General features: G+C 37.3%; 1 protein-coding gene across 1 annotated transcript; it reads right to left on the reverse strand.

The window, feature by feature from the left end:
* Positions 1 to 6,771: 6,771 nt before the first annotated feature.
* On the reverse strand, positions 6,772 to 8,819 carry esm1 (endothelial cell-specific molecule 1). Its single transcript, XM_038275032.1, has 3 exons — positions 8,322 to 8,819; positions 7,987 to 8,130; positions 6,772 to 7,882 (listed from the first exon to the last, which is right to left on the reverse strand). The coding sequence occupies exons 1-3, from the start codon at positions 8,770 to 8,772 to the stop codon at positions 7,800 to 7,802; spliced, it is 678 nt and encodes a 225-aa protein (XP_038130960.1). The 5' UTR covers positions 8,773 to 8,819; the 3' UTR covers positions 6,772 to 7,799.
* Between the last annotated feature and the right edge of the window lie 6,243 nt (positions 8,820 to 15,062).

A 15,062-nucleotide genomic window follows, 5' to 3' on the forward strand; every position in this document is an offset into this window, starting at 1 on the left:
TTTGCGCTACGGCAGCGCAGAGGCAACAAACTAGCGATTGCGAGATCTCCCATGACGCTCGAAAATAACTACGGCAAGTTGAGAGAGATGAACTGAGACGGTACTGAACAGTAGATGGCAGTATTATGCCTGAGAAGCGTTTAGTCTGCCTGAAACCAAAGAAGAAGAAGAAGCAGGTATACTGCGCCTCGGTAACAAGAAAGGTAAACAAGGCGGCAGGCGTGAGTGACTTTGCAAACTGTTTGGCACTGTGTGGCCAAACATCAGACGAATGGAGGATCATGCCTACTCTGTATCACAACGAAAAGCGGCGGACACTGAACCCCCGTCATCTAAGAAGCGGAAACACGACGAGAATAAACGCAAGCGTGACAAGAAACGGCAAAAAACACGGATCAACATTGGCACGGCATTTACACGATGGAAGTCACTGATGGAGGAAAAAGGTTTTCAAAGTGACGCTCAAGTTGCCAGTTTTCTCTTGGACAGGTAATTAATCCTACACACACAATTGTCTAATATCACTGCAGTTTTTGGAGTACAGGATGCTCAGACCTGTCTAAAACAATAACATGCTGCGTGATGATGCTGTTACTCTCCAGTATACTTATTCAGCAACGTCCCTGACGTTTCACAGGTAATGATTCAGTAATTTTCTGTAAAATAATTTTCTGGATATATACCTCGGTTACTTCTCTCCGGCTCCTTTGGAGATCTTCAAGCCTTTCCTCCTCTGCTCTCACCCCGCTGGCTCCCCTCTCTCGCCTGGCCCCAGCTGCACGCTCACCCCGGCCTCTCTGCCCTCTTCCTTTCCCTCTTCCTTGCCTTGTAACCCCCGTGCCACAAACAAGACTTGGACTCTGTAAACGGGGAATATATATTCTTCCAGCGAACACAATCTCGCTGTTAAACTAATGACTACAATTACTTCGTCTGTTTATATCACCATGCAAAGCAGCTCACCAAAACGTCACAACGACGTAGAAAAAATAACGGGTATATTTATTATCTTAAGTCTACATGAAATCTATACCCTACACAGACTAATGAAATACTATCTGTAAAATTATCTATGTAAACAAACCTCATCACTTGAGAAGGTAGGTGATGCGGACGTCGTGGAAGACATTTTGTCCCGTAACGCTCGCCGTACTGTTGGGGGGGAGAAGCGGTGGGGGGGGAGACGTTCATGTTGCTGCAGTCTGCAGTCTGATCGCTAGATGTCGCTGAAAATTACACACTGTAGCTTTAAGTATTAGATATCAGATTATTTTTCTTTAAATCTTTGGAAAACATACATGTTCATCTGATGGTGAAGGGTGCAATGCAAGTGTTTGACTGCAAGAGGAGGATCAGAGGTGTAAAGTAACTATGTAAAAATACTGAGTAATCTTACTTAAGTAGGTTGTTTTTTAATTTTTGGTTACTCTGCCTAAGTCTGATTACAACATGATGTTACAACTTGCAAAAAAAGAAGGAGAAAATCACTGATAGCAGCATGGATGAGGACAGAGGTTTGGGAAACTTGCAGATAATAGATCAGATTCTGAGATGCAAGACATTCCCCATCCATTACTCCTTTTTAAAATTTTTGTAAAATACATTGATCACGTTTCATTTTCTGTTTCTGTGTTGATGCTATTTATAACTTTAATTCTGTATCAAAACATAACGAATCAAAAACACTTAGCAACAACAACAACACAACTAAAGCAAAAGAGGAAACTGAAGCCATTTTTCAAAGAATATTTTCCTAAGATAGTTTTTGAAGTAATTTCTCATCATTTAAGGAGAAAAACAAAGTTTGCCTCAAAAGTATAATCTGCACTTTTTCCCCTTACTTACAGTATGTGAAGGAGTTCAGTAAGTATTTTAATTTTAACAGTGTTTTACACAGATATCTGTATTTTTACTGTATTTTTCTGTATTTTATATGACTTTTAATCTTTTTGGCAACACTGTTAGAAGTCTATATTCTTTTGTTTTTCCAAATTACCAAAATGGCTTTGGAATAAAGTATTTTTTGTGTTTTGAGTCTAACCCTTTTACAGTTTTCAATAAATCTAGGGGTTTAAATGTACTCACCAGATTTCTAGCTTTTAAAACACACTTAATTTGCTCTATCCTCAATGCATGTGAAATATTTTTGACATTGTCTTCTTATTACCATTGCTGAATAAATGGCACTCATCATCCATCCATTTTCTGGCATGCTTTGTCACAAGGGGTGCTGGTGCCTATCTCCAGCTGTCTAGAGGAAAGAGGCGCCTGACCCTGGACAGGTCACCAAGCCATCACAGGGCAACACATAGACAAACAACCATTCACACCTAAGGAGAATTTGGACAAGCCAACAAACCTAACAGTCATGTTTTGGACTGTGGGAGGAAGCCGGAGTAACCAGAGAAAACCTACACATGCTCAGGGAAACCATGCAAACTCCATGCAGAAACTCCCAGGCAGGGGAATCGAACTCAGAATCTTCTTGCTGCAAGGCAGCAGTGCTACCCACTGAGCCGGGCTGTTCAGGTATTAAAACATAAATTGTACAAATATATCATGCTATGGTTGCAAAGGTCAACCAGGTTCATACTGTATAAAAAGGATTTTATTAAGAATTTTTGTTTTCTTTTTAAGTGTCATTAATAGGCAACCATAATTTATTTACAGAGAAAAAGATGGATCCTGAAGCTCAACACCTAAAATTATTTAAATATCAAAATGGCAATATATGAAAAAATTGGCTAGACATAATGTAATAAGAGGATAAAATCCTTGCTTGAAATTTAAATTCATTTAAAATTTGATTTACTCACACATTTTGAAAATCTTTCAACTTCTGTCCAGACTCTGAACTTTTCTTTGGCTTGTATGTTTCTGCTTAAGAGATTTAAAGTTCTGGAACATATTTCTCCTTTTGTCATTTTGTAAATATAATTTAAAGGTCAAACAACTGCAAAGTCACAAAGGTCAAGGCTATTGCATCTAAGTGTTTTTGCTTACAGGATTTCTGGGAAACACAAGTGCAACATTGAAATTACGGCTAGAGAGAAACAGAACTAGAACAAAATAATTATTTATATATCTGACTGAGTTCCCATAATTCTGAGATGACGCATTTCCTGTTTCTCTTCACAGGCCTCAGTTTTGATGTTTCTAATCAATGTAATCAATGGCATACTTTAATTTCCTTGTTTGCACTGTAAATGTGTTGTTTCCAATAAACCGTGTCATTCCTCAGCCCTGGTAAACAACCTGTTGAGGCTAGGGCCTGACTGTAAATCCCAGAAAATCTATTTGCAGCAAATTGGTGTTATTTACTACATCATTCAAGCACCTTTGTTTTTGCAGAGGCGGCAGTGACGTGCTCAGGGAGTCAGATAAAGAGGTTTTCTCACCAATGCTTTCCTGTTATTTTCAAGGCTCCTTTGTTTGGCTGGGGGACTTTGGCCTGCTGGTTCTCAAGGGAATAAGAGGAACACTTGAGTCCGAGCACTTAAGAACGCTCCTGCCCTCACACAGAGACTGCTCCCATACCTGTCTCATTTTATTTAGCCTACTTTGAATATTTTTTTCTCATGCCAAATCACTGGGATAAATATTTTTTCTTTAAAGCTCGCACTGCACTGTTATCTAATAAACTATAGCCAGATTTCACATTCATAATCTGACACACAGAATAGTTGAAGTAGCTTAAACTCTTTTTGGGATTATGTTTTAGAGCAGTGATTCTCAACATGCTCTTATAGTACATGTGCTACTAAAGACATTTCAATACAAAGGTACAACACAGCTTCATTTGCTGTGTTTGTGATAGTTCCCTGAAATCCAAGTTGGAAAGTTAGAGGTTTCTCACCAGACCTGATCTCATTGTCCAATATGAATCCTGTACACATAACAAATTGCAAGCCAAAAGAAAAAAATGTAAATAAAATTTGCAATTCAAACTTTTTGTTTTTGTTCAATACATTTATGCTTATATTTGAACTTGTTACCTTGTATTCTTTGTAGCAATTAACATTTATAGTTTTAAACAGCTGGATTAACAACAACTAATATAGAAAAATGTTTGGTCATTTGTAAAAATAATAAAGTATTTGCACTTTTCTTTGGAAAATCCTAATGTCACAGCAAAGACCAGTACGCTTAAGGAACTTTCACCCTTTGTCCTCAAACAGAATTGAATGTATAGCAGTATTTAAAGGTGAGCCTGACAACAGCAATTTTGTCCCTGGTTATGGGGCTGTTACTGAGGTTAAGAATAGAGGCAATAAAAAAGTCAGCAACATAAAAGTGTTGGCTGGCTACTTGCCACTCTTTGCTCTGCTCCATTTTGTTAACTTTTTAATATCCATCTTATTTTGGGAAATTCTCGCCTATTTTGCATATCCAAATAGAAAAGCAAATAGCGTAGGAACTGTAAGCCCAAATTACATGTGTGATACATTATTTGGAAGCTAATACCGTCTAGTTTCTGAATATATACATGAAAATTGGGTGAGTGAAACACCCAAGCTGCATCAGTCCAAACAAGACTCAAAGTTGTTGTTATTTATTCTAGAAAATAATAGGTATTTTTTGAATAGCAGTTAAAAAGACATGCTTGCTTGTTGTGGCTGCTTTGTCATTGTACATTTTGAAATGCTGCTATATCTGTGTTAATTGTGCTTTGGTGCTCGCTGTGTCCATAAAAAGAACCAGGTGGTTGGATTGTGGAGAATCGAAGCTTTCCAACGATGTCTAACATGTCCATATTGGTAAACATTTTAACAGTGTAATTTTCATGCATTCTGAGTTATTATTTGTAAACGCTTTAAACCAGTAGGTTTTGAGAAGTTAATTAGAGTGAGCAGATGCACCTGTTTCTCTCCTAATCACCCTCATTATTCCCCTCTGTTTCTCTGCCTATTAGCACTTGCTCTGCTTGCCTTCATTGATTTCTCATCTGCTTCTGACTGGTCAGCCTCTGCCTCTGCCTTAGTCTATCACCACTCTGTTCAGCCATTTTCCGCCTACCACTAGTCTGTTTTCCTACAACTCAAGTTCAGCAACTCTCTCATAGTGGAGAGTTTAGTTTTTGGTTGGTGGAGGCAGTAGGTGGAGGATGATAGGAGATGAGTTTTCTGAGACAGTGTCATTTTGGGGTCGTTTCATGCATGCACTGGTGAGAGAGGAGCCTTTCTAGGCACCTGCAAGGGATCCTGACAAGGATTGCAGTAGTCCAACCTAGAAGAGATAAAGGCATAGATCAACCTATCAGCATCCAGTAGGTAGAGCGAAAGGCGGAGTGTGGCAATGTTTTTAAGGTGCAAGAAGGAAAACTTGCAGAGGTGGCAGATGTGGGTGTTAAAATGTCAGGTTGGAGTCAAGTCTGACACCAACGTTTGTAACAGAGGTAGACTGTTAAATGTGATGACCAAAAATTGGTATACTGCTGAGAGAGAAGACTTGGTTAGGTGTGGAGTACCGATCAGGATGGCTTTGGTTTTGCCGATACTTAATTGAAGAAAGTTGTCAGAAACCGTGCCTTTATCTCCTCCAGGTATACCTTAAGTGCAGATGGCATGTCTCTGTGTTGGCATCATCTATGTATATCCATTTAAACTTTACTGCTCTCTTTTTTCCATTGTCTTTTGATAGCATTTGCATTACTTATGGTATTTACAATGCATTTATGCATTTGTAGTGCATTGTCATCTATACTATCAGCATTATGGCCATGTTTGACCGTTTTGACTTTTAAACAACAAATCCAGATGATTAATTTTACAATCAATATACACTTATAATAAGATACCCATTAAAAAGGGATCTCCTTTTTCCACTATCATATATTTCAAAACTTAACCTTGATGTTCAATTAATAAATATTTTAGCATTAAACCGATCATAATATATTTAATTAATGTTGGGTGCCTTCCCCTGTAGTAATCTGCTCACTGGAGGCTCATTTTAAAATATAAGAGAATAAAATAAAGATATTCTCCACTTACTGTCAAACCAGTGACAAAGCTATTGCGGCTGTACGTCACTGATACATTCCAAGCTTTTGCAGTGTCACTTGAGAAAAAAAAAAAAAAAAACTGCTTTAAATTCCTGCTCTGGGCAGACACAACAACAACAGGAAGAAGGGCCATTTTCACAGGTGTCAGGAAGTGCAGGAAATAAACAGGCTGAATACTGGAAAACATTTTCCTACCAGAAAGGGTGAGAGGTGATGGTAATAGGAGTTATTTATAGGGAAGAGAAAACTGTTGTGAGAACTTGTCAAATTAATTAGATTATTTTTAATGTGCTTTTTTCATTTATTTTAGCTGAGATGCCTTTTTATATTCTGATCTTTCACATTCAGTTATTAATATTTCAGTCTGGCTTATTTACAGAGAATTTATACCATATATTACCATGTTAATTCAATTAAAAAAAACGCTTATTTCCTTAGAACGTATTCTTTTTGTGCAGTGTTAGCATTTTGGCACAATTTTGTTAAACTTATAAACTTCTATTATTTTTCTGCCTGTGCAACAAGCTTTACAGTTTCTCTGTTTCTTATTATTTTCCATCATTCAATTAATTATGCTTTAGTTCAAGAATAAAGTCCGGCATCGAAAATCTTTGAAATTATAACAGAACCTTATTTAATAAATAATAACAGAGCCTTTGTATGAAACTGATTAAATTATATTATAGATCTAAGCCAATGAATTATTGAAGTTCCTGGGAAAAACAATATAATGCCCAACACAAAAGACTTCAGTTAACAAAAATGAATATAGTTGGTTATAAATTTTTATTGTTGAGTACTTCTGTACAGGGACATAGAGATACACATAATACTTAAAAGAAACCAAAAAACTGGATATTATGAAAATAAAATAGTCAATAAAACAAAACATATTGCCACAGGAAAATTTCAGCAGCAATGATATACAAGGCAAAACATAATAAAAAAAAACTTTGGCAGTTAGGAATTAAACCTTCATTCACTTTAATTTATTTTAAAAAGAAACAACTAAAAATGCAGAAATAAACCCAAAAATTATCCAAACGGTTTTGGATGAAGAAAATGTTATTAACACCTCATCAATAATGATTCTTTTTTAAAACATTTCCTGTAATTCAGAAGTATCTGTTTTTAGGTTAAAGTTTTAGCAACAACATTTTTAAATGTTATTAAAATACTAGGTTGAACAAACATTAATGTTTAGAATATATATATCTTTTGCAGGAGTTGTAAAGTTTGAATTTAATCTCTACTCAGAGTTTTAATTTGACAACAGAAGCCACCAAAGAACTCTTGCAAAGTCAGCTTGGATTTCCATAAATATTTAACTGCGCTTACTTTACTGGTTCAAATGCATTTGGGTATAATCATAAAATTCTTTTAATCCATTCATTCTGGAAACGTCAGACCATTTCCATTATTATAGAAATTGATTTGGGCTAAAATAGTATACTTTAACAGTTACCTGTATCATATAAATTGAAATCAATTTGTTCATGTTTTTCAAGAATGTCCCCCATTTGGTTTGTATGCACCATACAGAGCTATAATGGAAATGATAAACTGATGTTTAAAGTATTTGTTGATGAATATAGAATTGCAATAGATTACAATCAACAAGGGAAAAAGCAATAAAACCAATATTTAAAGAGCAGAAAAGATTTAAAAAGAACCAAACAAGATTTAAAATGCTGGTCAGGATGATCTCATACATAGTTAAACATACTTTGTTTATATATAAATTAATGCTACATTTAGACTGAACATTTGAACAGTTTTTTGCCTTCTTTTTTTGTCAGCGAGGGTTGAGCCTCTTTGGAGCACTGGACCTGTCTATGCTCTGTGCAGAAACCGCTTGTCCTGAATTAATCTCAGACCCTGAAAAACAAAATAGTTGAAGTATCTTTTTTAAAGCTATGTGCAGAACTAATATAATGACATTCAATGTGATAATTGTGTGTTTTTTTAAAGTATAAATTCACCTGCTTGTGGTCCAGTTTTGAGCTTGCTGGCAATTTTGGCAAAGAATGTGAGGGTGAGGCAGGCTCCAGTTTCCCTGTCACATATGCCTCCTTTGCAGCTGCAGGTTTTGCGGCACTCAACCCCATATGTCCCATAAGGACAGTCTGTAAAGAGGGAAAATACCAGTTTAAATTAAATTAAACAAAATGCATCTTAATGCAATATTTTATTTCGAATAACAGAGATATGGCTTAACAATACGGCCAAATTCTGACCAGTGCGTTAAAATGTAAAAAAATATATATATTACATAAATCCAGATTTGATCATCACCACATCACAGTTTACGTCATACCTTTGCAAATCCCGTACTCGTCTCCATAGTCGTCCTCATCCTTGTAAAACTCGCAGAACAGCCCCGGTCCGCACTTGACGCCGTGCATCCCAGACACGGTGCGGTAGCAGTGCTCTCCTCTGGCGGCCGCGCAGACCTGGCAGCAGCCGCAGTCATCCAGGACTGTGCGCGCACAGCGCAGAGTGCCGCCGCAACGCTCCACGCTGCATCTGTCCGGGCAGTTCACCGCATACTTCACGCCCGCGCCCCACGCCTCAGCATCACGCAGCACTAGAGAGGAGAGCAGGGTGAGGAGCAGGAGGGACATCACTGGATGCAGGGCGGTTAGAGAGAGAGTCAGAGGGGAACAACGATCGTCTCTGAAGGAGACTGACCCACTGATCATCAGGTTGCAGGTTGTATGCTTATCAGCAATAAACAACTTTGTTTTGCTCACGGCCAATTTCCTCATCCCGGTGTTGTCCCTTTTTTTTGTTTCTGCCCATTGCCTTTTTTTAGAAATCCGGCTTGGAAGTGGGATTAACTAACCTCCATCCAGGAACTGAAGTTGGTGGGACCTGATGTCATAAGTTATCTTTGGTTTGTTTTTTTCTCACTGACGGAAAACCTCAGCCTCAGATGGCAGCAGCAGGGCATTAACAGGATGTTGCCCCCCCCACCCCCCCCACCAAACCCTCCCCCATATTTTAAATGGTTTAAAAAGTCTGTTCTTGCCACATTTAGTATATTTGTGAGGTGTTGCTTTATTAATTAATTATTATGTCTTACACTCACCATCCGCTTCATTAGGTACACCTGTCCAACTGCTCCTAAATAATTAGCTATTTACTTGCCGTGTTGGGAACGTTACTTTGAAAAAATAATTTGTTATAGTTACTGGTTACCTCTCCCAAAAAGTAACTGAGTTACTAACTGAGTTACTCCACAATTAAAGTAACTAGTTACTAGTAAAAGTAACCATTGCGTTACTTTTGCGTTTCTCGCCCCCGTAACCCTCACCAACCGGCCCCCACCTTCACGCTGTGTGTTTCAAAAGCCAGCTGAATAGAGCGGACGACAAAGACAAGAACCTGCAGAGAGTTTTGCATTTATTGCAACTCAATGTAAATTACATCAGGTGGGAACGCTATCTGATGGGCTTCTAAAACCCGTCAGATAGCGTTCCCTCTTTTTAACATAGCGGGGACGCTATCTGATGCGGTGTAAATATCATCAGGCTGCATTACCGCTACTCATGGGTGTGAAGTTTTTTAACAGGGCGTTCAGATTTGGTGAATGTATGAAATTAATAACTGGGGATGTCTAATTCTGAAATCATCAGAATTCTGTCAATAATGACAGAAATCTTTAAGGAAGGTTTCCTGTACCTTGTTAAATCTATACCATGAAGGCTTAAGGTAGTTTTGAAGGCAAAATGGGATCCAACCCTAAACTAGCAAGATGTACTTAAAGGGGAATGCCTGTTTTTTTTTACATTGGGCGTACCATAAATGATAAATTATGAACAGTTTAGTTTGTGCCTTCAAGTCGTTGCCCATAGGAAGGCGTTACTTGGATATAACCTAACGGAATATCTTCAGAACAGCTCCAAATGACACAAAACTCATATGGGTGAGTAGAACATGATGTAATAACGTAAAATCAAGGGCCCAATGTAAAAAAAAACAGGCGTTCTCCTTTAAGTACATCTTGCTAGTTTAGGGTTGGATCCCATTTTGCCTTCAAAACTACTTAAGCTTTTGTGGTATAGATTGAACAAGATCCTGGAAACCTTCCTCAACCTTCCTAAAATCAAGGGCCCAATAAAAAAAAAAACGGCGTTCTCCTTTAATAAAGTGGTCGGTGAGTCTAGGTTACATTATGTTCTGCTCAACTCAAGTCATCTAATTTTCATCCCATAGATCTAGGGTCAACATCCTTTTTAAGGCTGAGGGCTACTTCATGGATACTGGGTTGTAAAATCAGCTACCATTACTGACCTATGAACTGGAGGCATCTGTTTACCTGATACACATGCATGATAAACATTTTTGTTGTTTCTTTTGATTTCTAATTTTCTTTTATACCGTGTCATTTTGAAATCTCTATGACTGTTTAAATACTAATATGATTAAACGCTCTAAAAATAATTATAAAGAATGTTAAAACAAAATTCCATAGTCCACTGCTGAGTTGTTCTGTTTCAAGAAGAGACTGAGGGCATCCCATGATGGCCCCTTGGTGCAATTCCTTTCTCTACACTTCCCTCAGCATTGACTTTGTGTCAAGATGTGGTTCTCTGGGCAGGACCCAGTATAGAGACAGGCAGGAGAAGAACAGTGAGTTAGAAATGATTTAATGAAAAGTCCAAGAATGAGACTCCATGAATATAGGCTGGAGAGGCATGAAAAATGAATCAAAGTATTTTCTGATGAGGAGCGTAGAGAAATTACAGGCATAAATACAAAGGGAGAAGGAAGGGTTGCATGAATATCTGGTAGAAAATAGGTCGGAGAAGTAAGCTGAATGAAAATCACCACACAGTGGCAGGAGTGGAGCTGAGCAGAAATAAGGTGAGAAACTACCATACAATAATCCCAGCAGAGAATAGTTCATAAGAAAAATAATTTAATAAAACATATTAAGAGGAGTAAATGAACAACATAATATTTAAAAGCCAGAATAAACAACAAGGCGTGTGTTTTACTTTTTAATATGACCCAAGATTTAGGAAAATATATAAACTGTCACAGTGAACTAAATATTTTTCACCTGTCATCTTAGACAATTAAAAAATTAAGAAAACGCTGTAAATATTAGGGCTGCACAGTGCAGCAGTGGGTAGCATTTATCCCTTGCAGCAAGACGGTTCTGAGTTCGATTCCCGATCCTTGGTCTTTCTGCGTGGTTTGCATGTTCTCCCTGATCATGCATGGGTTCTCTCCAGGTACTCCGCCTTTCTCCCACTGTCTAAAAACATGACTGTTAGTTTACTTGGCTTGTCTAGGTGTGAGTGTGTGCGTGAATGAATGTTTGTCCGATTTGTCTCTGTGTTGCCCTGCAATGGACCTGTTCAGAGACTACCCCACCTCTCCCCATGGACAGCTGGAGATAGGCACCCGCACCCCTCGTGACCCCAGCAGGGATAAGCGTGATTGAAATGGATGAATGGAAATATTTTTTCATATAGAAAAGAAAAATCCCAACACTCTTGGTACAGTTTAGAAAGAAGCATTTTTTTTTATTTCTTCTGGTCAGTGGAAAACTTTAACAGATCTTTTAAAGATCCACTTCCTCATCCACACTTATCTTTACTAGCGCAGCTACTGAGCCAATCTATCTGGCAAACTTAACTGCAACTCTTTCCCAGTTTTCCACTATACACTAAGAGCTACTTTCATCAGAGGGAACAAAAACAACCTGTGTGTCTGTGATCTCTTTATATATTTTACTGGAGCTTAGGATGTCAAATAACCTCCCAGATTTTATGCAAAGCTTTCCATCTGTTGGAGAGAGGGTTTGTTCTTTAGTAGCCTTACGGTTTGGGGGTTATGACTGCTACAGAGTCTTTATCCTGCTCCTCTTAATTCAAAACCTCCTGCCAGACTTGAGCAGTGTGAACAGATTGTGATGTGGGTGTGTAAAGTCCCTAAAGATGTAGTTGGCTCTTTCAAGCAACTTTTCTGTCTATTATCCTGAATAAGAGGGAAATAATTCTCATCAACTGTCTCCACACTCTGACAGTGAATCCCCCCACAGCTGTGCAGCTGACACACTCCATAGAAAAACACACAATGGTGCCCCTATATTAAGTCCTATTGAGGGATGCTCCTATAGTAATCAGTGATTATCCTTCAGAGGAAGTATGAACACTAAACAGCTTTATTTACCAGGGATTCTTTTTGCCCTGCTCAGAATAGGTTGTTTTTCTTGTTTGACTGAAATTCTGTAATTTAGATAGAGTATGATCAATTGTGTCCCATTATGTCAGCTGCTCAACCAATAGTATCTACAGTAAATGGAAATATTTAGATATTATTAAAAGGGCATATTCTTACCCGTTTCATTCTGCTTGGTGTCACAAAATTACCCAATGCTAAAGGACTCTAAAACTGAAATTGAAGATTCATCATCCAAAGAAGTAAATACAATTCTCAGCTATTTTATCTGGAAAAATATTAAACCTCTTTTGAAGAATGAATTTCTCTCAACACCCAAAAACACAAGGAGGGTTTGAATTATACATTTTCAATAACTTGAATAACACCTTTAAAATAAAATAGATCAAGGAATGGCACAACACCCCTAAATCAATTTTTTTTATTTTTTTATTCTGAATAATATATATTTTTTTTCAATTGGGTGGTCTACATTTTTTACTCACCTGTTGTCATAATCGGTTTAAGGAATCTGTCACATACAAATAATTTATTTATGTAACTAAGGGTATCCCTATAGAAGCCTTTCTCTCTTGGTCCGATGAAGCACTAAGAATAAAACACCTTCTTATGACTGACCTGCTGCTGATCTTCAGAGCCTTTTACTGTCGGGCTTCCTCATACATTACAGAATTGTTGTGTCCCTATACCTTCTCTCAGAGGCTGAGGTCTCGGAACCAGACCCTAGTCGTTACAGGACCAGGGGAGAATAACTCCTTTCTTATCCTTGCTCTTACCTGATTCTGCTGATGTTTTTAAGAACAAACTAAAAACCTATTCATGTAATAAAGCATTTTAATTCTAGAAGATTAAGGGTTGTTTTATGACCATGTCTTTTGTGACTGTAAATGTACGTGTATTTTTATCTGTATTGTAATTTTGTGAAGCACTTTGTGACCTCTATGTCTGTGAAAGGTGCTATATAAATAAACATTACTTGCTTACTTATTTACTCACTAAACGTTTTTGTATAACACTAAATCTATATACTTATGTGCCTAATGTTGCTTAAATATGCATATACTATTTTTAAAAGAAAAGGATTTACTTTCATGGTGGATTTTCCTTAACATATTAATAGATAAATTATAGCCCAACAACCATTCAGGTGATCGACTCATCAAAATCTAGGACAAAAAGGTAGGGTATAGCTTCCAATTATACACTTTAATAAGTGAACCAACTCTTTGATTTACCCTTTCTTGACGTGTTAGATCTTGCATTGACTTCTGACCATTTTATACTTTTTTACTTGTTCTGTTTTTGCAACCTTAGAGTCTGATTTCTTGCATCTTATTTTTTCTTTTTTTACACAGGGAGACCTTATTTCTTGAGAATAGTTCAATAACTATTATAACCAAAGGTTGCAATGGGAGGAGTCTGAGAAAGTCTGTAGCTCCTGTAAAAAAAAAAATAGCTTCTGGCCTGAAAGACGTTTACTGATTTTAAAATTTTATTTCAGTTTAAAAAAGAACAAAGTCAGAATTCTGACTTAATCTCAGAATTCTGACTTTAATCTCAGATTTCTAGATCTTAATGTAGATGGGCACCATGAAGGAAGAGATGTGGGAGCACTCTGCTTCACTGACAAAAAATGTGAGTTGTTTGGGAGGAACAGTAACACTTTGAGTAACACTTTGGTGAAAAATTGTGACTTTTTGCATGCCTAAGGGGTCCCCGGTGATGCTATTTCATATTTCAGAAGGAGATTAAAACAAGAGAGCTAATCTCTAAAACAGACATGGCTACAGCTTAATGTTTGTTGGTTGTCAGATTGTCAGAATTAAGAAAAAAAAAAGTCAGAATTCTGAGATTAAAGTCAGAAATCTGAGAAGAAAATCAAAATTCAGAGATTAAAGTCAGAATTCAGAGAAAAAAGTCAGAATTCAGAGATTCGACATAATTGAATGTTGGATGATAATAGACTTCAACAGTTGTCTCATAACTGGACAATCCGTGTATCATTCGTTCTTTCTATTTTCAATTGCCAATCAAAAAATAAAAAATTGACTGGTTATTTTGTTATTTGTTTTTTATGGTTAAACCAAAAACGAAAAAAGGATTTGTTTTTCATATATCAATTCTAAGCTCAGATCAAGAATACGAAATGGAAAAACGGACAGCAACGCAGAATTTGTTTTTAATATTTAATCAGTACAGTTTACGTGACCCGGAAATAGCTCTTTGTGCAGCAGTTGGGGTAATGAAGTAGCTACCATGGCGACGCTAGAACCACACACTATGTTGATCGAGAAGCTGTTTGTTGTTGCTAGTTAAAAGTACAGTGCACAGAAAAGTTTCAAGAAAAAAGTTATACCTGGAAAATCCTGCAAATTTTCTCCGTTGTCATGTCCTCCTCAAGAGTCACACGCTTGGATCCTCGAAATAAAACGTAACTGTCCATGGCTGATAGGTCCGACTGCCTTATCTGGTGCAGTTTGATCGAACGTGGTGGGAGTAAGCCAATTGTTTTTTTAGCTAACGCTCCACCAAACTTCCGGGTCATGTAAACTGTACCGATTAAATATTAAAATCAAATTCTGCGTTGCTGTCCGTTTTTCCATTTCGTATTCTTGATCTGAGCTTAGAATTGAAATATGAAAAACCAATCCTTTTTTCGTTTTTGGTTTAACGATAAAAAACAAAAAACAAAATAACCAGTCAATTTTTGATTTTTTGTTTTTTGATTGGCAATTGAAAATAGAAAGAACGAATGATACACGGATTCTGGACATTGTCCTGCAGGCTTTGGTTTGTTTTTATTGGAGATCATCACTCCGAAACGCGCTGCGGCGCTACAGTGGCAGCCCTCCTCCCCTTTGCA

This window comes from Cyprinodon tularosa, unplaced genomic scaffold (assembly GCF_016077235.1).
Source record: "Cyprinodon tularosa strain WSP-4 unplaced genomic scaffold, ASM1607723v1 ctg94, whole genome shotgun sequence".
In the NCBI taxonomy this organism is placed as follows: Eukaryota; Metazoa; Chordata; class Actinopteri; order Cyprinodontiformes; family Cyprinodontidae; genus Cyprinodon; species Cyprinodon tularosa.

Coding starts and splice junctions, on each gene's coding strand:
- esm1 (XM_038275032.1), bottom strand. CDS start 8,772: ATGAGGAAATTGGCCGTGAGCAAAACAAAGTTGTTTATTGCTGATAAG. Junction 8,131..8,321: donor CGAGTACGGGATTTGCAAAG/GTATGACGTAAA, acceptor CCCTCTTTACAG/ACTGTCCTTATGGGACATAT. Junction 7,883..7,986: donor CAAAACTGGACCACAAGCAG/GTGAATTTATAC, acceptor TTTGTTTTTCAG/GGTCTGAGATTAATTCAGGA.